This window comes from Acipenser ruthenus, chromosome 5 (genome assembly GCF_902713425.1).
Source record: "Acipenser ruthenus chromosome 5, fAciRut3.2 maternal haplotype, whole genome shotgun sequence".
Lineage (NCBI taxonomy): Eukaryota > Metazoa > Chordata > Actinopteri > Acipenseriformes > Acipenseridae > Acipenser > Acipenser ruthenus.
In genome coordinates, this window is record NC_081193.1 from 73,651,745 (window position 1) to 73,674,571 (window position 22,827).

General features: G+C 38.9%; 1 protein-coding gene across 16 annotated transcripts in view; it reads left to right on the plus strand.

The window, feature by feature from the left end:
• The window catches only part of LOC117402838 (serine/threonine-protein kinase MARK1), an 86,466-nt gene that overhangs the window by 42,995 nt on the left and 20,644 nt on the right, over positions 1-22,827 (plus strand). For 9 of the 16 annotated variants that reach the window (XM_059024486.1, XM_059024488.1, XM_059024494.1 and 6 more), the window contains exons 4-7: positions 4,847-4,873; positions 20,369-20,417; positions 21,446-21,511; positions 21,602-21,672. In XM_059024486.1, the coding sequence (XP_058880469.1) occupies positions 4,847-4,873; positions 20,369-20,417; positions 21,446-21,511; positions 21,602-21,672 (213 nt within the window). The remainder of the gene's footprint in view (positions 1-4,846; positions 4,874-20,368; positions 20,418-21,445; positions 21,512-21,601; positions 21,673-22,827) is intronic. The other 7 variants (XM_059024491.1, XM_059024492.1, XM_059024498.1 and 4 more) reach the window with 1 other exon arrangement.

Genomic DNA, 22,827 nt, shown 5'->3' on the forward strand with positions numbered 1-22,827 from the left:
TTTTTTTTCTACATTGGCCTAAGTTTTTTTTGTCATCTTTTACTAATATATTGCCTTCACTCTCTCAACCAAATCAGTAATAGCGATCTGCTGTTCAGTATTCCTGCCTAGATCAGACCGAGTGAACAGCTGATCGGAATTATTATTCGAGAACGCACCTGGCGTGAATATAGCTGCTAATATACCGTATGCATATAAGGCGATTACTCGAATACCAAAAAGATCGTCGAGTATTAAAATAATCGCCACGACTCGAGTAACTCGATTAATTATCCCAGCTCTAATTATCATGCATTGAAAATATAAATCTGAGTATCAAAATTGTTTGGTTGTTTCACACAGCATTTATGTGTAGCTATAAAGGTCTGCAAATGAGATAGCTGAGCGAGCAAGCATGTAAATCGGTGACAGCTAAAATGCAAAAAGAATTGTGAGTGAGCTGTTTTCTGTAGACAGAAGAACAAATGCATTGGAAAACAGAAGTTCACAAACTTATAGAGGCTCTCTTTACAACATGCTGTTTGTTTCAGAATCGTGGAAAACTATAAGCCTGGTTCATGCCGTACTTCTGTTGCAGATTATTATGATACGTCAGACACAGACAGCTGGGCAGCTTCACTATTTGCTGTATGGGACTCATCGTGTCGCATCCCTTTTGACTGCACAAAGTGGTCTATTTGGTGAACTTTCCATGAATTTTTTTTATTAAATTTAAAACACCACAAAGTTCAAAGGCGGAACAGAACAGAGATAAAAAGCAAGTGGCTTATTTGATGGAGCCATAATCTCGATCAGCTGCAGAGTATTTCAGACAAAAATTGCATTAAGTTATTACATTGAATGTAAGTCCACTAACCCACTGAGATATTGTTGGGAAATGTCGCTGTTTTGAATTATTTAAAAAAAACTAACAAATTGTAAACTCTAACTCGGGCAAAACAGTTGCAATAGAGAAAAGAAAAATAAATCAGCAGACTGCTGTCATTTTCTTTTAAAAACTGCAACGTAGGCATTGTTGTTTCTACAGACAGAAAGTAAGTACGTTTATTGATACATACGGATAACTTGTCGCACCATTTTCCTTTTGAGTTTCAAGAAAATGAAGACCTAGGAACACCAATACAATAGCCTACTTGACTAGAAAAAAAAAATTTAACCGGTATTTCATTTTGTTCAAACTAGTACTGAAGGAAATCAGCCATTCAGAACCAGAGCCTGTTGAAAGCAATAAGATATTTCTTACTGCTGGCTTCTTACAAAGACTTCACTGGCAGGGAGGGGGAGAGGGAAGCATCAAGCAGTCTATAAATCTGTCACATTGAGCAGAGGGTGTTATCAGTTAAGCACCAAGTTCTTGTCAAAGGTACTGTTCATGTGCTGTTGTGTGATGAAGTTGTGCTTCAGTTTAAAAGTTTAGTGATATGTTATTTATGGATGTCGCTTTGCACAGGAATTCATGTTTTAAAGTTTGTTTTAACCTTTTTGTCATCTCTAAATTTATTATGCTCCCCTCCACTAGTGTGGCCCAGTAACAGTTGCAATTTGAACGTACAGCTACTGTTTTTGGATTTGATGATTTTTGGTAAAGGAGCAATATTTCATCTGGCTCAAACATGGGAATTGCGTGTACAGGAAGTTATCCACTTCTGCGCCTCACCTAGGAATGCTGTTGTATTTTCAAAAGGTATCTTAAAAACAAAAAATACTTTAGTCTACCCTGGATGCTGCTAAGTTATGGGTGGTATGGAATTTTCTGACTCTCTTTTTGTATCTTCAAGCTGCACCATTGAATTTAATTGTCATTTTTTGTAATTAATGTCCTGGCTTTTGTAAAAGCAGTAATACAAGTATTTGTTATGGAGGCAGTAACCCACGACAGGGTACGTTGTAGTGAATAATCTTTACAAAGAACAGCAGAAATATTAAAGGAACACAAATACAAAATATTTCAATTTGACTGTTAAAATATGTATTTGTTTTGTCAGTAGCAGACACATTCAGTATAATAGCAGCAATTGATGGAAAAATCCACCGGCATAGGAAATTAATGGGGACCGAAGTCTGCACCAAGAGGCTGGGAGGCACATGGACCGGAATGAGATGCAGGATTGTAGGTTTAGCAGCCACATTTGTCTTGTTTTGAAAGCATCTAGCAGCATATCGCTTGTAGTATATCGCATCCTCCCCATTTTTTTTTTTCTGGAGTCACAGTATCCAGTAAAATAACACATCACATAACCGCTTACACTTTGTCAACATTCAGCAAATCCTGCTCAAGAAAATGGTGAATTATCCTACTTCTTTCTTCAGGACAGGTTAATATGGGGATTCATATTTGGGCTGGTTTAACTGTGAAATAAGGAGACATAAGGTATTTTTAGTCAACACTAATTTATGAACTGTATCAGTAAAAATTGAATTAGTTTTTATATATATATTTTTAAAGACTACCTGCCTACAGTTCTGGGCAATTACATTTTACAGTACATTGTGAATATATATTTTTCCTGGTCCTACCACATTTGATCTCATCAGAAGCACGATGCTTATATTGTAAATTCTGAGAAATGTTTTTTTTTTTTTTTTAAACTAGCAAGCAGATCAATAAAAATAAACAAATGTTTATAACATTACCTTCCAGGGTTTTATTTTTATTTTGTATGTAACACTATATATTGTAACAATATATTTTACTGTACAAAAGCATAAATATTTCTTAAATACAAGTTCAGCAGTCTCTGGCTAAGAGAACACCCCCCAGGAGGCAAGCAAAATGTTCTTATAGACGAAGTGTTCACTTAGACGGAGTTAGCCACCAGACACAATATGAATCAATAAATAAATACATATGTATTACTTGTCATGACGCATGTCCATCAACATATGAAATGAACTGAATAAGTAAAAGCAAAACAACAGTGTGTATGTTAACTTATAATAATAAAGTAACAGACAAACTAACGTTAATAAAACTAAAGCAAAACAACAGTCAAAAGCTTAAATCTCTATGTACTGTGAAATTAGCTGCGGGTGTGTTTCGGTCTATCACAATGGCAGAGGCAAAAATAATGGCCATTACTTAGGGTTAACTTAATGTTAATAAACTAGCTGTCAGACTAAATTAACAGAGCACCCCTAGACATGTAAAAAAAAAAAATGCAGCAGCAGCAATATACAAGACATGCACATTGTTTAACAGAATGGTGAAGCACCTCACCAGAAAGGGAAACACCAAATTACTATGCGACTTGTGTCTGATTCCAACTTTTATGTAGCAAGAGAAACGGCGACGCATTTTGCCTTTTGTTTACGTGCCATTTTGTAGCGATGAGGTGCACTTGTGGAAATCAGAATACAAAATAATTCAATGATATGATTCTGGAAAGATTTATTAAACCAATGAGTGTCCCTCAAGACACTCTCGCGATGACAAGTCGCTTTTTTACAAAACAGTACTGTATCCATTGTGAACAAATTGCTACCAGTGCCAACCAAGGTGTCCTTTTAAGTGAAGTTCCTGTTCCTAGCCAGAGCATTTACAATGGGAAAAATCAGTTTCACCACAAGGGTGTTCCTTTAGGCGAAGTGTTCTCTTAGGAGGTGTTCCTATGTGCAGCTATGTGTTTTCGGCTGGTTTAAAAAACACAATTTAGCTTATTTTTCCTGGTTACTTCAAACATTTGGTGGGGCATTGCAAAAAATAATCTGGCAGTGCTGTGCAGGTGGTCAGTTGCAGAAAGTCAATATCCCCCAGTGACTGCTGTTCAGTGACCCAGTACCATACCCGTAGGTATTGCAGTTTTACCTTATTGTACACAGGGGAAATTTACGCTTTGACCCCCTCCCCCTTTTTATCTTTTAAAATACTAATGCTATTGAAAGACCGTTTTAAAGATTTAAAGAGACAGTGTCACAAACTGTTTGTTTGTTCCAAAGGACATCACTGCCCCACACCACACAATTTCTGATATATTAATGGTTGAAAATCGAAGTTTAACATGGAAACAAAGTTGAAACCATAGAAGAGATTCAGAAGGGAAGGTGGATCAAGTAATCCACAATCCTGGTTACTTGTTAGTAACAGAATAGGACTACATAGTAAAAATAGCAATCCGTTCTGGAGTGTGTAAAGGATTTAAAGATACACTGAGCAGCCATCCTACTACCACTGAGATATTGCCACTGTACTGTATTTCTTAATGGTTTTATCTTTGCATACATCGTATTGCCCTAGATTGACCATGTTACAGCAGATGTCATGAAGTACAGTACTGACTCTCTTTAGTGCAGTTCTACCATAATTTGTCTGGTGAAAACGGATGCCTCCGATATTGCTAGAAAGAGTTTAGTGAATTTCAAATATATTTTATTTTATGTTTTTTTTTTTTTTTTTTTTTTACAAAGCTCAGTCTATGCGAATAAACTACAGCAAAAAAAAGGATGTTTCTTACTATATCCATTTTCTGAATTGCTGGAAACAAGAGAAAGAGAATTAGCCACCTAAACCAATACTAATTGGAGCCCATTCATTATAACTATGCAGGAGTGAGTAATAAAGCTTACTAAAGGTAAGGCAACACTACATAATTTGCTACAGTAGGAAGTGATTGTTTACACCGCTGCCATTTAATAGTGACTCCTGCTGGGAGAGGTGCCTGGGGCAGCTGCTGATCCTGCCTGTGCCTGCTAGCTTTATCTGCTAGTCAGGATACATGGGGGGAGTTCAATTTAAAGCTTTTTTTTATACCTGTCCAATACCTTTTGGTTATGTTTTATCATTGCGCTGGGTGGTTTTGCTGCAGTTTTCCCAATAATTAGTTTTTTCATCTTTCTCCCTCTGTTTTAGTTTCACATGACCTTGCTTTCTAAACAGGTAGGTGACACCCCACCTTTTTTTCTAAACCCCACCCCTTCATTTCATCTTTGAGTGTGTGTGTGTGTGTCTGGACCGTTTGCTGATTGTCAAAAGTAATACTAGACTGTCGTAGACCTGCCCTGTTTTTGCTACAGTAATTTAATTGTACAGCAACACCTGCCCTCCCCCTTCCCCCCCTCCCCGGTTTCACAGAATCAAATACACTTTGTGATTCACATACGGCAGCACATCTGCGCCTCATGGAATCTTTTGAACATCTGTTTCAGTTCTGCTTGGTTTTGATGTTTCTGTCCCTAACATGCTCAATAAGTTTTCAATTGGAAGAAAACTCTATAAAAAAAAAAAAACTGTGGAAATGCCATCTTCAGCATATCACCTGGCAGTTAAGGATTTCTGAATAACCTGGAGATATGGTACTGCAGATACAGACAGATATTCTGGCTTACAGCTAGTTATTATTTTTCCACCTCTCTTTTTTTTCTTTTTCGTGTTAATACTTTATTAGTGTGTCAGTGTGTGTGTGCACCCTGTCGTCCCCATGCCCACTGTTTACAAGTTGTGTGGTTCTGCACTATCTCTGTCGTACAGTAGTGGCTTCTTTTATTATGTGTACCAACATGTCAGAGTTGGTACAAATATCCAGACAACTACAAAGGATGAGGATGATTTCCTGAGCATCTGATGCAAAGGACAAAAAAGCCTTTTGAAAGGTTTCCCTTTCACGTGGCAGTCTGGAAGCCCATTGAGGCGATACGAGAGGCGATACACGGCTTCAACATGCGGTACGTGAGTCAGCAATTACCAAGTGTATGCTGTAAAATACCAACATAAGTTATGGAATCAGTTGTCTACTGCTCTACAGACACCCACACCAGAGAATATTGAACTGACCGTGCAGTTAGCAGAGGAACGTTTACCTTGTGTCCAAGATACAACTTCAAGCTGGCTGTGACGCAATAGACACCAACGCCAGAGGTGTGGCAAGTGCTGTGTGGTCCAGTGGTTAAAGAAAAGGGCTTGTAACCAGGAGGTCCCCGGTTCAAATCCCACCTCAGCCACTGACTCATTGTGTGACCCTGAGCAAGTCACTTAACCTCCTTGTGCTGTCTTTCGGGTGAGATGTAATTGTAAGTGACTCTGCAGCTGATGCATAGTTCACACACCCTAGTCTCTGTAAGTCGCCTTGGATAAAGGCGCCTGCTAAATAAACAAATAATAATAATAATAAAGTGCAGTGGCTGCTCGGAGGTGTCTCCAAATGAAGACATCAGCGCTAACTACACAAGCCAAGATAATGGAGTTACCCTTCCAGGGGCATTTACTCTTCGGCACCGGACTCAAGGGCACACTGTCTCACATGAAGGAGGCAAGACAGGCTATTCGGTCAACATCTCAGAGGGGTGGGCATCCACATCTATACTTACCTAGACTACTGGTTGTTGAGAGCTCCCTCCAAAGAAAAAGCCGTAGAATACAGGGACAAGATTCTTCTACTTTTTCAGAACCTCAGCTTGCTGATCAATAAAGAAAAATCATCACTCGCTCCAGCTCAGTCATTTGTTTTTCTGGGAACACAATTCAATACACTAACAGGAGGAGTGTATCTCACAGAGGAGAGGGTGACCACAATTTGTCAACTGGCAAAGTACTTCCGAAATAGGAGCCAGACCAACAGCACTGCTGTTCCAACAGTTTTTAGGACACATGTCAGCAGCAGTTTCCCTGGTAAGGGATGCAAGATTACATATGAGGCATACTCCTTTTTTCATGGAAACCTTCTCTTCCAGATTCCCTTCACATCAGTCATCCTGGGAGCTGCAACAGAAAGCAGTTGGTGGTGGCTGGTGTTTCTTTCCCTGTGTGTTCAGTGAAAGACGAAGTGTTACCTTCAGATTGAAGTCTATTCAGTTTGTTATGCTCAATACAGACTAGAGCATAGAGCACTGGTTCACATGGCTCAAGAGACCCTAAGGTTCAGTGGACATCCTCGAATCCTACAACCAGCTTCCTTTTTCCCCCAGGAACTCAAGGGTGAATGTCAGCGAGTATCCAACCTCTGGAGGACAAAGGCCAGCCCTGCAGCTTACTAGTTGCCTGACCATCAGGGTTTGCTGTCTGATTTTATTTTATTTACTTTTTCCAAAATGTGCCCAGTACCTGGTGTGTCAGTTTTGTGTGTGTGAATGTGGAATCCTCATCTCCGTGTAGTAATAATTACTACTGTATCTTCAGTATTATCAATGTTAAAATGAGATAGGGAGGGCCCAGACTATGTTTTATTAAAAATGTCACCACTGCATATCTAAATGGAGGTTGAAGAAAGATAACTCCACTCATAACATCAGAGCACAGTAAAGACTTCATGTGACTAGGACAGCTATGGGGCTGTCCTAGTCACATGAAGTATATGAACCCATCCTGTCGCTTAATCTAGCTGTCTTAAACGTACTGCATTTTGGTACTGGCACAGAACCAGCCAGAGTAATAAAATGATGTAATACAAACTTGTCCATATGGGGCACAGTTGAATTCCATATGTGCATGGTTAATTAACTATGAGAAATTCTAAACCTCTGCTCATTCATTCATCATTCATATCACTCAGTGATGTTAATACATAATTAATTCACCACGTGATCTGGGCCTCAACTGAGGCCCCTATTAGCATTTGTATTGTGTTTCCCGTGGGTTTTTCTGTGGTAGTACCTACATTCTACCCTGTCTAGATAAACCACAGCATGTGTGCATACACCACAAACTACTTTAAACCAATTATGCAAATGTAGTGTGTTTATCTTAATCACTGTGCAAAAGTGGTGGGATACTCTGCATTTGTGGTTATAGAGCTTTCTACCTCATCCCATTTCACCGACGGGGTACAGAACCCATAATGGCAGTGCATCACACAGCACACGTGACCTTGCATTGAGGTTATTTGTCCATTACATTAAGGTTGTTATTTGAGACGGTACCGAAAACCTTCCTTTTGATAATCAAATTCAAGTGAGCAATGACATTGGCATGGTTTTGGCATTATGACTTACAAGGGGCCTAATCCCTGTACAATTGCAAACAGACAAGCCCACATAATATCACTCCTGTGAAATGAACCTCTCTGCTTTGTTGAAATGTCCTGGATGTATTATATTACATATTGGGAGTCAATGGGGACGAACCTCTGGTATCACTTTGGTTATTGTCACATTTCTAGTAACATTCACCTTTACAGAGATGTAGCTGATTTCCATCCCACCTAATGTCACTTTGGGAAATAAAATCCTAAAGTGTATTAGTGTTCCAGGTATAAAGTAAAGTAGCATGTAGCATGCAGAACAGTGGGCTTGCATACAGCTTTCTTTTTTGTGTTGTACATGTGCAGTGTGATGGAATGTATATTGAAATATTAAAGTGAACCGGGCAGTAGTGGGTGCAGTATTTTAGTTCTGCAGCAAAATAGTGATATTGTTGTATAAACACTTCTGAGTTTTTTAATGCTTGTTAATGGGTAACTTCTGATTAAATCAACTGATATTAAAAGGAGTTGACTGTGTTTATAGATCTGTTGCTATTTCTGTGTAGGTCTGTAGATACACCTTGTTTTTCGTTTCCATGTAACCTGTAGATTTCACAAACACCATTCCCTTGAAGCAGTGATTATACAAGCTTTTTTTTTTTTTTTTTTTTAAATAAATCTGTTTTCTTAATCTAGGTCAGCATGTCCCTTTTACTGTATGATTCTCCTGAGAATGGATTCATCTGGTTCTGAGCAATAAAATCTTTTTTTTTTTTGCCTGACAAATGTAATTTTAACATTCCAGCCATGTCACCTGGTGTTGGATGGGTTATCATTATGTCCCCATGCCAGCCACAATGGCTCAGGGGAGAGACAGCGTGACCAGCTTCAGGGACAACACACAGTAGCCACAGTTCCTTAAAAGCAAATTGCATTTGAAGACCTACTGTGGCTCAAACTGTGGTGGTGTATCATTGCTGCAGGCTGTCCAGTGTCTGTGTTTATTAATACAGTCAGCACTCAGACATACAACACCCAAATACACTTCAGTCTCATTTTACCGTGCTTGTATTAAGAATAAAATCAATTCCTATAGTTGCTTTTGTGCATTTTCATTTGCAAGTGAACTGTGACATTAGGGCCTTATCGAGCAGCACTATAGTTCAATTTTGAATACTGACTTACTGACTTGGACGTTGTTTTAATTTTGGATAGTGTGTTGTTTTTTTCTGAATCTTTTGCTAAATTGCATTGCCTTTTACATTTTACACAGTTCTGTGCATGGGTTTGTTTTGCTGTTGGGTCGTTAATGAGGAATTTTGCATACTGCTACAATACGTACCAGATTTAAGTGTGTATTGTATTACAGTTCAAGTGTCCACAGTCATCTCTTTTGGCAAGTGATATTTTCAGAATCATATCGTTCTGAATGTAAAATACTTCTGTTGAAAATATAATACTGTACCAACAAAACCAACTACAGTACATGTAAATGGAAGCCTACTTATTTTAAAACACAGTCCTTTCAGCTATGTTTTTTTTTTTGTGTTCCCTGAAAAACAGACAAGGGTTGGAACGGGCCAAAATGAAATAATCAGATATGCCTCACACTCTTATAACCGTCACTGAAGTCAAAATTCTATAGGGTCGGATATGCGAGTCAAGGTTGGCCGATTTTAAATCACGATTTAAATTACTTAATTTAAAAAAACAAAACAAAAAAAACCAACAACTTTGATTTAAATCATTGTTTCATTTACTACCTGTTTTATTTAGTTCTCAAGGAAAAGACATGACAAGTATGTTTTAAAAATCTTTAACACAAACATCTTAAACTCTTACTGTCTATAAACTAAAACTGTTAGGGCTGTATTCTGATCACAGCGCAAATTCGAATGCAAGCATAAACGGTGCTTGTCCCCGATTCTGCGGCACATAAATGGAGTGAAGACATAAAAATAAAATACTGCACTGAAATGATATTCTGAAGACATGTCTTGCCCTGTTATAGAGCGCCTGCCCAATCATTTAACAGATTTGCCGAAGTGATTTTGATGACAGTGCAATGGGGTCCCAAATAAACAATTGTGTTAAGACCTGCATTGAAACCAGGTTTATTTAGTGGTGCAGTCAGGAAGTTTAACAATTGAACACACTATAAAAAGTAAGTAGTCCTAAGTAACAACTGCGTGTGTTTGGACTGACACAGAAAGGAAATCAAAGAAAGATAAGTAAAAGAAAAGAATGACCTGGATGAGTGAGGGGGATTTTTCTCTGACGTACTCCATCGCTAAATTCTTGTAGTTCACATTTAGAGGATGCCACAATGATAAATAATTTGCTTTATTTATGTATTCATTTAAGATTGAGTAATTTAGTTTGGTATGTAACTATTCACAAACCACCATTTCCAACGTCCTTAAATGTACAATTTGGAAGTACTGTAGAGCTACAACCTATGGTACTACAAAAAAAAAAGTGATTTAAATCAAATCCGATTTTGAAATATCAAAAAAATCGCCACCCATGATGTGAGTGCTGACTGTAGTTCTGTAGATGTTTTGTTCTGTAGATGTTGTCTATTTCCATGTTGGTAGATGTAGCAGGCAGCCAGGCCTTTGCTAAAGACACACATCTGGATCAATACAGGGAATTAGCCATTTTTTGGAGGTTACAGCACTAATTAATCGATCATATATGCTTTATATGGGTGACCTCATTGCTAAGTAGGATAGACAGTATGTCTCCAGGGGCATAATTTACCAAAAAGAAAAACAGTTTGTAATGGGTTGGAGAGGATGGTTTCAAACTAATCATCAGTTAATTCTGCTTGTCTGTTTCCTCAATTAAGGGTTACAACCCCCCCCCCCCCCCCATCCCCCACCCCTGTCTACAGGTTTTGTTTTTTGTTTTAAGTAAGCTCTCATTCTAATTTATCATTCTATAGCTGTTTTGCTTACATTCATAGAAACTTCTTAAAATATTTTAACCTAAAGAACCAAACAAATACTGTTCGGTGACAATGCAGCTGTAATCTATCATATTTGGTGTAATACTATAGATAACGCTGAGGCAGAAAACTGAGATTCCTTCAGGGAACTACAAAAGTGAACATGCTGTGCTAATTTTATTACAGTTAATCACTCTTCTTATAATTACTGTATACGTGTATACCTTATTATCACACTTTGCTGTAGTAGCATTGCAACTGGCTTGTTAAATACTGAATTGATAAATAGCAGCAGCTGAGGATGAAAGCAGGTGTGGTCAAACCTCCCCCCAGTAATGGAGCAGGCAGCTGACTGCCCATTGGCTGATGGGGATACAGTAAATAGGTCACTGGTACAATTGAAATTTAGATGCATGACCATTTCTTTCTCTCATTTCCCAGATAATTGTTCAAAGGCATTGTATCTATGAATCCCATAAAGCAACACAAATTATTCAGTAAATAATATAATCAGGGGAGTATAAATAATCTCTTTCCCTGGTAGCATAGATAAAGATGTCTATTTACATATTTTATTGTACTCCATGGTGGATGAATGTGCACAGTGAAGGGGATAGTGCAGTAACACTTTTAGATTTATATTATGAGCTGAATTTTAGTATGGGTATTCTTTTAGAACCAGTTCTTGAGGGTGTGAATTTAGCTCATAGTGGCCTACTTTTCCTGAGCTCTCACCTCTGAATAACAGCTATGGACAGCTACATTGTGAGAAGTACTCTCTCAAATATATGGATGCATTACCATTTATTACCAGACGTTATTCCATCTATACTATAAGCCATGGTGACCACTTTTTTTTTTTTTTTTTTACACAGCGCAAGTCTGTTTTTGGAGTTCCACTGTGAATTGCATTTGCTGATTTAAATTCAATCATGCTGTACTGTGGTAGTGCCATATTCATGTAGCATATAGCTTCAGCTTTACCCCACACTTTACCCCAAGATGCTCCAGTCTCTCAGGATCAGTGTTTGTACCAAAGCCAGTATCCAGACCAGTGACATACAGTACCTTACCAAAAACTAATTTTAATGTGTAATGTACACCAGCATTATTTAATTGTGTTGAAATGATGCTTTGTGTCCACAAAAAGTACTTGAAAACAAGATGTTACTTTTTAGCATTTTCTCCTGTGTTATATAAGCATCCGTCTAAGGGGAGTTTCTACAACAACTGTTAAATAAGTCGTTGGAGATATAGACAACGTTATTTTCGTGTGACCTAAAATAGTGGCTATTTTGTGGCTTTCATCAGATAAGTTTCCTCTGCTATCAAACGCAAAGACTAGGAGCATTCTTTACAGCAATTGCTTTAGTCCGAGCTGTCTTTGTGGGCTACCATATACAAACTATTGTACACTTGGTTATCACAACCATTTATAGGTTCAGGTCAGGGTATTGTATGAAATATCTGATACTGGGTTAATTACTGTAATATTAACACTTTCCACACTACAATTTACAGCATTTAGGGTTTAATAATATTAACAGTGCTGTAATTGTGGTAGTGTTGTTCATTGTCATTCTGCATGGGTTGTAGTGTTTTACAGTTGCACGATCGCTGCTATCTTGCTCGGCTGATCAATAATTGAGTTAGATAAGCTCTGCAATCCCAGAGAGAGAGAAAGAGAAAGGTGACATTTCTTCCGACTACTGGGCTGAAGGCTCCTCAAGGACAGCCAGGCTTAAAAACGAGTCTGTACTGCAGCCCTACGTTTTACTTGTGTCCGACATGCTTAGAAAGTACTGCATGATGGATTAGTTTTAGACTCTGTACAAATAGATGCCTTGAGTAATAAATGCCTAAAAAGCTTTTTTTTTTTTTTTTTTTTGCCTAATTAAAAGAACAAATTCCAGCTGTCCCAAGCAATTAACGCTGTACTGGATATTAATTAGCTGTGATAACCTGCTGTTTTGTAGTAAATGTGCTTCCGAAGTCTCTTTATTTAAATATATTTTACAGTAAAATAAATGCAAGTTGCCCTGCTATTTAGCCCAGACTATTTAAACTGTACTATTGTATCACTGAACACAACATCACACAGATAGCTGGAATGTGTTTTAAATTGCTGTACTTTTTTTATGTCTGCATTAACGGAGTACTGTTGGTAAAAGTTTAATTATTTTAATGTTAAAGACTTCTTTAACAAAACCAAAAAAATAATAATAGTCATTATCACAGGTCCTTCATTTATTGTGGTACTTTGATTGTCTTTGCATTCTTTAAATCAGGATATACAAATTCCAGGACAAAGCAAATTCTTCTTTTTTTTTTTTTTAAGTAGCAGAATCCTCTACTTCTATAGTGTCTGCATATTCCAATTTGAAGTATGAAATCCAAGAACAGAAAAAAGGGGGCCAGTGATAATGCGCCCAAGAGCTAAGATTTGATATTAAATAATTTGTTAGCAGTACATTTTTAATGAAATGTGTTTGTGTGCCAAACTATTCATGAGAGGTTTTAAACTGCTCTTTGCATTCCATTGCTTGCTGCCAGCAGTTTTTTTTTTTTATTTTTTTTTTTCTAAGGACAAACTACTGTAAGGTGAAGTTTCATTTTTGCTTGAAGCCAATAACAAAGTCATCAAAATCTGCTGCCTAATCCGTGAACTAAACACATCTAAGCCTCTAATTAGACTTTAGTATAAAAGTGATTGCTACACTGCAGAAATGTGGCAGGCGATCAGTGTTTCACTGAACTTTCTCCGTTCCAGGCGATTTTTTAATTATTGTGTGAGATGCGGCCAGATGTGGCAACATGTGACCTATCCATTCATTTAAACGCCTATTTGATTCTGTAGCTGGAACATGAAGTAAAAGTAGCAGTGAGTGAGAGGGATTCAGTTTAAACTGGTGCAGCTAAAAGGCTAGCCTATGCAGTGTAGACTGACATGACCTCTTTTGCACAATTCAATTATTTCTTTTTCTGGTAGTTAGTAATGCCTTTTAACCTTGAAATGCTCACAATATTTTTTCTACTCCATATCCTTTTCTAGCTTTTTTTGAGACCACAAATTCCCATTAAGCCAACTGAACAGTAAGATTTCCCCACAGATGCTACAGTACAGTATGCTTTTTTTTCATGTGTTTGGTTGCAGCTTGCAAGAGTACTGTATGAGTAATCATTTATAGTACATACTGTACTGTAGAAAGAACGCACAACTATCTAGGAACAAAGAGCTTCTTGGAAAAATCATCTGATTCTACATCACAGGCAGTGGATTGTGAGCTTGTCACTTGAGATTGCATCAGCTGTGGCTTATCGTATTTGTCTGCTAAAATATTCACCCTTTGTGCCTCAGGAAGAGCCAACAACACAAAGAGGCTCAGGCCCCTTGAGAAATAATCATTGCCAGCTAGTGCAGCGGCATAGTGTAACAGCAACACTCAGATGTCAGGAGATGTTTTCACAGTGTGCTTTGAAGACATGTCATTAAGTCACATTTGCTTGTTGGTTCATACAGTGAGCATCTGCTGCTGTCATCAAAAGCCTTCATTGGGTTTCCACCTGGCAGCTTCAAAAGTTGAGAGGGCCAAGGGGGTTTTGTCACAGTCGAGGATGATGTTAACATAGAAAACAACAATAGCTATCCCTTTTCTAGAGCCAATTGTGTTCTACGGTACCAGTGCAATTGCCTCTTCGTAATAGTGACTCGGTTTGTGCAAATTATTAGTTTTCCCTGTCATTTAGGAGGAATAGTGTTCTGGGTCAAAATTCAGTACTATACAGAATGCAAATATATTTATTATCCTTTACTGGATATGCATACACCAACAAAACCCGGGTTGAGTTGACACGGGGTTGCCCCAGGGTGACTCAGCCCTACATGCATTCGCATTTGCCGTTCTCTACAATTCTCGGGTTAAGGTTCGCCCCAGGGTTGGACGTAACCGTTTCACACTACATATTTTAAACCAGCGTCAAACACAGTGGCGGAAGAAAATATCCAACATGGCTCCCAACATGGAGCGGAGCCTGTGTGTGTGTGTGTGTGTGTGTGTGTGTGTGTGTGTGTGTGTGTGTGTGTGTGTGCGTGCGTGCGTGCGTGCGTGCGTGCGTGCGTGCGTGCGCGTGCGGAATAGAGCGAGCAAGAAAGTGAGCGAGTTTTTAGGCTAGAGACAGGAGGAAGGATTTATTGTTTTTGTGGTGTGGTCCTGACCCAAACACAGACCCTGTTTAATTAATAAAGTAGTTTTTGTTAGCGCCTGAATCCCGTCTCCGTCTCCTGCTTTGAGCCTGAAGACCAGGGGTTGTTACAATATTTTACAATATTTTATTCACGTATACCACCTTAACAGTAGCCACAGAAGTCATTTTGATGGGTTGAGGTTTTCAAATTATAAATTGCTTAGCGTGTCGTATGTTATGTGGTTGTCTGCTTATGACTTTTCCTAAATAAATACCCTGACAGCGTTTGAAGGGCAGGATCACGAAAATAAGGAAGTTATAAGCCCGCCCACCTAGCAACAAAGCCGTAATTCTGACTGACTTTAATACATGTTTTTATTTTGAATATAACTTACAATAATATATATATATATATATATATATATATATATATATATATATATATATATATATATATATGAAGCTAGCCACAGCGCTTCAGCAGAAACATTTCCATCAGAAAACTGCAAAGCTACAGGCTGCAGCAGCTTAACTTGGATTCTGTGCTGCACCGAAATACACATGCAAGAGCTAACACGTTACTTCCGTTTTAAATTAAAAATACTTTTGTTTTTACAGTTTTGTATTTACATATACCTGTTTACGCACTAGTTTCTTTTGAAATGTTAGTTTTATGATATTTTTCTCATTTTTTGAAGTAGTGCTTTATATGTGAGAAGTTCGAAAAAAAACCTTTTATGTTTAATTGTTCATTTAAATACGGCATTTCGGCAGTGCAGATGTTTGATATGATGTGCTTGTACTTTTGAGTTGTATCGGATGGTTGTCTTTCATTTTAATATTGATGTTGTTTAAAATGTACCGTCATAATGACTGCTGGTGGCGGTTTTAGGTATGAGTATAACCACGGCAGTTCTAGTGTTAACGTGGTAATTTCTGTGGCGCATATGTAGAATAATATTGTCTGGCATTAGGGTCGAGTACTCAAAATTAACACTCAAGTACTCAAGCACTAAATTACTCAAAATTCCCACCCCTAGAATATATGCTCCACCTTTCCCATTGAAGTTTTCCCTGCAAAATAGTTTCTTACCTCATCTGATGAACTCCACACAGAGTGAACTCCCAGTCTCCATTTTCTTTGGGTCAGGAGATCAAACAGATCTCTATCCCAGAGATCATTGCAATATAATCCTCTTTGGCACCAAAGTAGGTGTCCTTCCCCCATAAACCATAAAACTCCCTCCAATTGAGCATTGCAGTCCAAATTTCTCCTGCGATTTGCTTGGGTACGGACTCAGTATTGGCATTTCGCGATTGTGAGTTTTATTTAAAGGAAAAGAGAAAAAGTAGTAGTAATTTTTCTTCCTTTTTGCAGGCTTTCAGCTAGTTTATTTGTTGTGTTTTTTCCTCTTTTTCTGTAAAAAAAAAATCTTTAGTCTTCTCCATGCCCTCTGTTGTATGTTGTGTGGTTCTCCACTATCACCATCTTGCAGTAGGGATTTCTGTCTAAATGTGTATCGACATATCAGATACTCCTACACAGAAGGGAAGAGCTATGTCACCCGTGCCTCAGCGATCTGATAGACTCCACGCTGCATCCTCCTCGAGGGCTACAAAAAGATCAATTCTACTGAGTACCAGCTAGACATAAAGACCATCTGTTCAGACCACCTATGCTAGATACCATCCTAGCTACACCTGGGGCGGCTACATCTTCCAGAACCGCAGCATCAGATCGTGCAGACAAGGTGGACATCGTCCTGAGATGGGGCTACACGGCTTCAACATGTGGTATGGGAGTCAGTAATTATGGTGTCAGTTGTCTGCTGCACTACAGACACCTACCCCAGAGAATATTGAAATGGCTATGCAGTTAGCGGAGGAAGGCAAGAATGTATCTAGTTTACAACTTCAGGCTGGCTGTGATGCTATTGACACCAACGCCAGGACTGTGGCAAGTGCGGTGGCTGCTCGGAGGTGTATCCAGATGAAGACATCGACACTAACTCCAGATACACAGACCAAGATACTGGAGCTACCCTTTCAGGGGAACTTGCACTTTGGCACTGTGCCCCAGATAAAGGAGGCGAGACAGGCTATTCAGTCCTGTTCAACAGCAATGAGAGGCGCACCATTTAGGAGAGGCTCTTTCGATACAGATGTTCTTTTAAACATCAGCCACAACATTCCTCATTTGGGAGACAACCATGTTTTCAATGTGGTCAAGGACCAGGCCCTACAGACCCTCATGTGGCCATTTTGGAGAAGTAGGTAAGCCCTCTACTTCTTCCTGACACTTCTTACCATCCAGTGCCTATCCCCTCCCTTGTCTCTGCCAGTAGGGGGGAGGGTTTCTCATTTTCTAACAAACTGGCAAAACAGCCGATCCCTGGGTCCTTGTATATCATACAATACGGTTACAAAATACCATTTCAACCTCATCCTGCAGTAACAGGCATCATCAAAACACGAATGGACTGTTCAAGGCCAAAAGGAGACTTCCTACAACAAGAGCAGGGCCATTACTCAAAATACTTTAATTCAGAAAAAGAACGGGAAATTCAGACCTATTCTAGACATCAGTGGTCTGAACAAGTACTTCCTGTCAGAAAGGTTCAAAATGGTATCACTAGCCACCATTACCAAGACAGTCCAACCAGGAGACTCCACCCTTCCAGATTCCCTTCACATCAAGGTCACCCCGGGAGCTGCAACAGAAAGCAGTTGGTGGTGGATTTCACACCGGTGAGAGTGGTGCTGCCACCATCTTCAAATCCCTCTACGCTTCGTCTTTACACAGACGCCTCCCTGAGAGGGTAAGGAGCACACTTGTCAAAAGCGTAGGTTCAGGGTACCTGGACACCAGGACAGAGACACCTCCACATAAGTCATCTGGAGCTTCTGGCAATCTTTTTAGCACTGAGACACTTCAGCCCAGTTTTAAGAGGAAGGGAGATAAAGATTTTTTACCAACACCACCACAGCAGTAAAATACATCAACCACCAGGAGGGTGCAAAGTCTTGGGAGCTTTGCCTCTTATCCATGCAGCTCTGGAATTGGCGCAGAACACAGGACATTACAATCCATGCAGCTCTGGAATTGGCGCAGAACACAGGACATTACAATCCATGCAACCTATTTACCCGGATGTGAAAACAATAAGGCCAGCCTCCCCTTGATAGCACCTTAGTGGCCCAAAAGGTTTTGGTTTTCAGAAATCCTGGAAATGGCTACACTTACTGGGGAACCGTGGTCTGCTGTCCCAGAAAAACAAGAAGATACTTCACCTCAATCCGTCAGTATTTCAACTGACTGTCTGGAGGTTGAATGGCAACTGCTAAAAGAACAAGTACTATCTGAGCAAGTAATAAACATTCTTCTTGCATCCAAGAAACCTTCCACTTTCCAGGCTTCAACTGGCAAATGGAGCGAATTTATCCGCTGGTGCAATTTAAAATCCGTGCACCATACAGCAGTCTCTCTATCTGAGTTTTTATCCTATCTCAGTCACCTGTTTCATAGGGGTCTCTCTCTTTCCTCCATCAAGGTTCATATTGCTGCAATTCCCAGCATTTAACCTGGCTGGGAAGGCCATGCTATAACACCTAGATTCATTAGGGGGATTAACCATCTAAGACCCCCAAGTAAACACATTGTTCCATTACGGATAAGATTGTTTGCAGACCTAACCCTCAGATTTTACCAAAGGTGGTAACTGAGTTTAATTTGGAGCAAGTGATAACGTTTCTGAATTTTCACCCAAAACCTCACAAATCTAAGGAAGAGGCCAGACTTCACCTGATTTGATGTCTGGAGAGCTTTACATTTTTACATTTACAGGACCCATGAGATCAGACCATCAGGGCAACTGTTTATCTCTTTAACTCCCAAACCCAGGGCAAACCAGTTTCAAACTGGATTACTTCTTGAATTTTATTCTGGTACAACCTTGGTAACAGATCGGCCCCAGGATCCATCAAAGCCCACTTAGTAAGGAGAGTGGCTTCTACTTGGGCAAAACTAAGGTCGGTCCCAATATATGACATCTGCAATGCTGCGACCTGGACCTCCTTCGAGACTTTTATTAAACATTATAACTTAGATGTCTCTTGTTCTCAACCTACACTCAGTGTTATCTGTGGCATTCTCTACTAATATTTAACCTTCTACCACTTTCTGTACGTGCTATGGTGTAGTTCGCTGTGTGGAGTTTATCAGATGAGGTAAAAAGACAAAGATTACCATTAATATGGTTTCTTCTTGGGATGGTGAACTCAAATAGCCCACCTTTCTTTCCCCCTCCCCCCCCCCTTTTTTTTTTTTACTGTCTTTCAAAATTTGGAAAACAATGCTCAGTTGGAGGGGAGTTTTATGGGGGAAGGATACATACTTTGGCACCAAAGAGGACTATATTGCAATGATCTCTGGGTTAGAGATCTGTTTGTTCTCCTGACCCAAGCAAAATGGAGATATTGGAGATATACATTGCAATTTTCCCTTTCCGGTCCAATGTCGGACCCTGTCCGACATCATCAAAAAGACGTAAAAAACAGGACTCTAGTCGTTTTTTCTCTGGGAAAAACCGAGAAAACCATTCAATGGCCGAGTGAGACCGATAGGAGCCAAGAGAAGCCGAAAAAAAAGGGGCGTATCTCATGAATACACACCACATAGATAACACGGACATAAACAAACAAGATAGCTGCTTCTGCATCCAGCGCTCAAAGAATATCATAGACATTTGCAGAGCTTTTTTTAGATGTTATTGTAATAAAATAATGGCTTGGATCGCATTATTGAGGAGTTTGGTGATAAAACGAGTGATCAGGAGATGATTTATCGGTATGCAGTACTATGAAGAGGTATGTGAAAAATACAGCGAACAAGTGGTGGGCCGGGGCTCGAGATGCAGTACTGAGTGTCCTGTTGATATGCAGTGCCTTTTAAACCTGTTTTACTGTGAAAAAAAATACTTTTAAACAGCGCGTCTAAAATAAATTGCACATGTGAAAATAAATTGGACCTGAAGTGCCTGAGACACGCTGAATTAATGGACCGCTAAGGGTTAATGATAATTTTATCTTATTAAACATCATAAAGTAGTACCCCACCAGGACCATCACAAGTATTGTGATCTGCATATTATGAAACAGTATGTGACCTTGACCTTAAGCAGTAGTTGAAACTGCTGCACAATACCCTGTCTGAGACTTACACTCATGAATAGGAGGGTCAGATAACTGGAACCTTAATCTTAGCATATCCTTCTATACCAACACACAGACTTGAAAGTTTTAGTTATTTTTTTACTTCACTTTCTTTCTCTCCCTCTTTCAACAGCTCTTCCGAGAAGTAAGGATAATGAAGATCTTGAATCACCCGAATATAGGTAGGATTGAACCATATTCCGTCGCTAATGCTGTCAGCATGCCTCCATTGTCCCATCCCTGATTTGTAATATTACTTTCACGTTCCCCAGTGCTAGTGGTTTGAGCTCATTGAAGCCCTTGTGAAGGAAACTATTTATCTCTGTCTTCTCTTGCGTCCTGACAGCTTGTTAACACATAATAAGGGCCTGACTGCATAGGCTTAGATTGTGACGGGAGATAAATAGCAGATTGTGCATTGAATTTGATAGTTTAAAAATATATATATAATCATCACTGTTGTCCTTAACAATATTCCCTTCTTTCTGTGAGACAGTTGACTGATGGGTGAAAAAAATAATAACCCTCTTCCTTCATTGTTCATTTGTTCAACAAAACGTGGTTGAATTGCAGCCCGCCACCCCTTTGTTTTTATGTCAAAGAGAAAGAACCTTTAACAAAAATGTGCCAGCTGCTTTTTAACACGATAAATGCATCACATTCACTCAATTATAGAACTGCTACAGTATTGTGCCAAAACATATATGTACAGTATAAGGTTTTGCAGTTTTTGGCACAGAAAAACTGCACTAGTATAGTTCTTGCACTGCAGTGAACTAGCCATTTGTTATTTAAGAAACACTAGCTTCAAGTCTGGCTCTGGTCACACGTGAAATTATTTTTTATGTTTTATAAAAGTATTGCGCATTACAAAATTACTAAATAATTGTGCACAATGTGACACTTTTGCCAGTCTCTGCTTGTGAGAAACCTAGTGCTGTTCAGAGCTGGATTGAGATGCATTGTCATGTATTGGCAGTTTTCCAGGGAAAAAACTACATCCACGTAATGTGTTGTGGAAACAATGGAGGTCAAAAGGAAAGTGTCTATTTTAGCTGCTAATACTGTGTGTGACTTGGCATGAACCTCATCGGACTTGTATGAGCTGTAACAGAAGAAATGTTGAATTGAGTCCAAGGGGTAAAAACTTGTTTTTGAAGATGTGAACTGTTAAGTGAAAGTTGAATTTATTTATTTTTTCTCCCCACAGTTAAATTATTTGAAGTAATTGAAACAGAGAAGACACTTTATTTAATAATGGAATACGCCAGTGGGGGTGAGTTTGAAATAAGCAATAAACAGTGTTAGCTCCAGTAAAATGTTTGTTAAACTTCAATGTTAAATCCATATCTGTTTTATGATGCAGGCGAGGTATTTGACTACTTAGTTGCACATGGGAGGATGAAAGAGAAAGAGGCAAGGGCAAAGTTTCGACAGGTAAGTACCATTTTGTCCTACCCACCTGCCCCCCCCCCCACCAAAAAAAAAACAAAAACACCGCTCCCAGCACCAATACATGCTGTACAATCTAAGCAGTGCACTAGCTTGGACAGTGATGACACTAAATGTGCTTAACAGCAACGGATGGGGAACTGCTGAAGATTCTTCTGAACTGTTAACCTGTGATCATCAGATTACCAGTACATCTTGTTTTGTGGCAGCTGTCCCAAAGACAAGTGATTATACTTGTACTTTTAACTCTGGGGATTCTTTCTCAACACTAACCAGATCTGGTGCTGTACCTAACACATGACCACACTTGTTTCAGAACTAGCCCAAGCAGGTTTTTATAATGCACAGAAATTCAGTGCTAACAGCGGATATATGATTCCATCTGTCATTGAGAACCTGACTGCATAACAATTGCAGGACTGTGAAGCACGTCCATCAGCAGTAGCTGTGACATGTGTTTTTACAATAATGTTGCTCATAAACACATTAAATGAACGTTACATAACTTGTGATTGTGTAGAGAACAATGTGAATCATCCCTTGATAGAAGGAGTACGTTGTGTCATGTTGACATAGTGACATTCTGGCGCTTCTCTATTGCCATGTTCTTGTGCCTTTTTTTAAATAGATTTATTGGATTACATACTGTATCATTTTCAGGCTGTGTAATGTTTAATTCTGTGAAAATAATTCTGCAGGTCATGGCATTCTGTTTTCATTCATTGACTATTTAATCTGACACCTATTAGTAATCAATAAGTGAAATTCCTGTTAATTCAGTACATTACACAGCTAAAATCCTGAAATGAATACTGTCCACTAACTGCTGACTCCTGGTGGCTAAAGTTGTTATTGCAGACCAAAAAAGAATGCATTGAATGTGGATGTTACTATTTATTTATTTTTTTGTACAAATGCTATTTCATTGTGTTTAACATGATGACATACTTTATCAACCCTGTTGTCTAGAATCCTTGTAAATGTTTTGCAGTGAGGAACTGGTTGCATGTTTTATTATAATTATTCCTGTTTGCTGTCTTTTTTTCAACATTTATATGGAATATTATTATTATTATTATTATTATTATTATTATTATTATTATTATTATTATTATTATTATTTGTTTATTTAGCAGATGC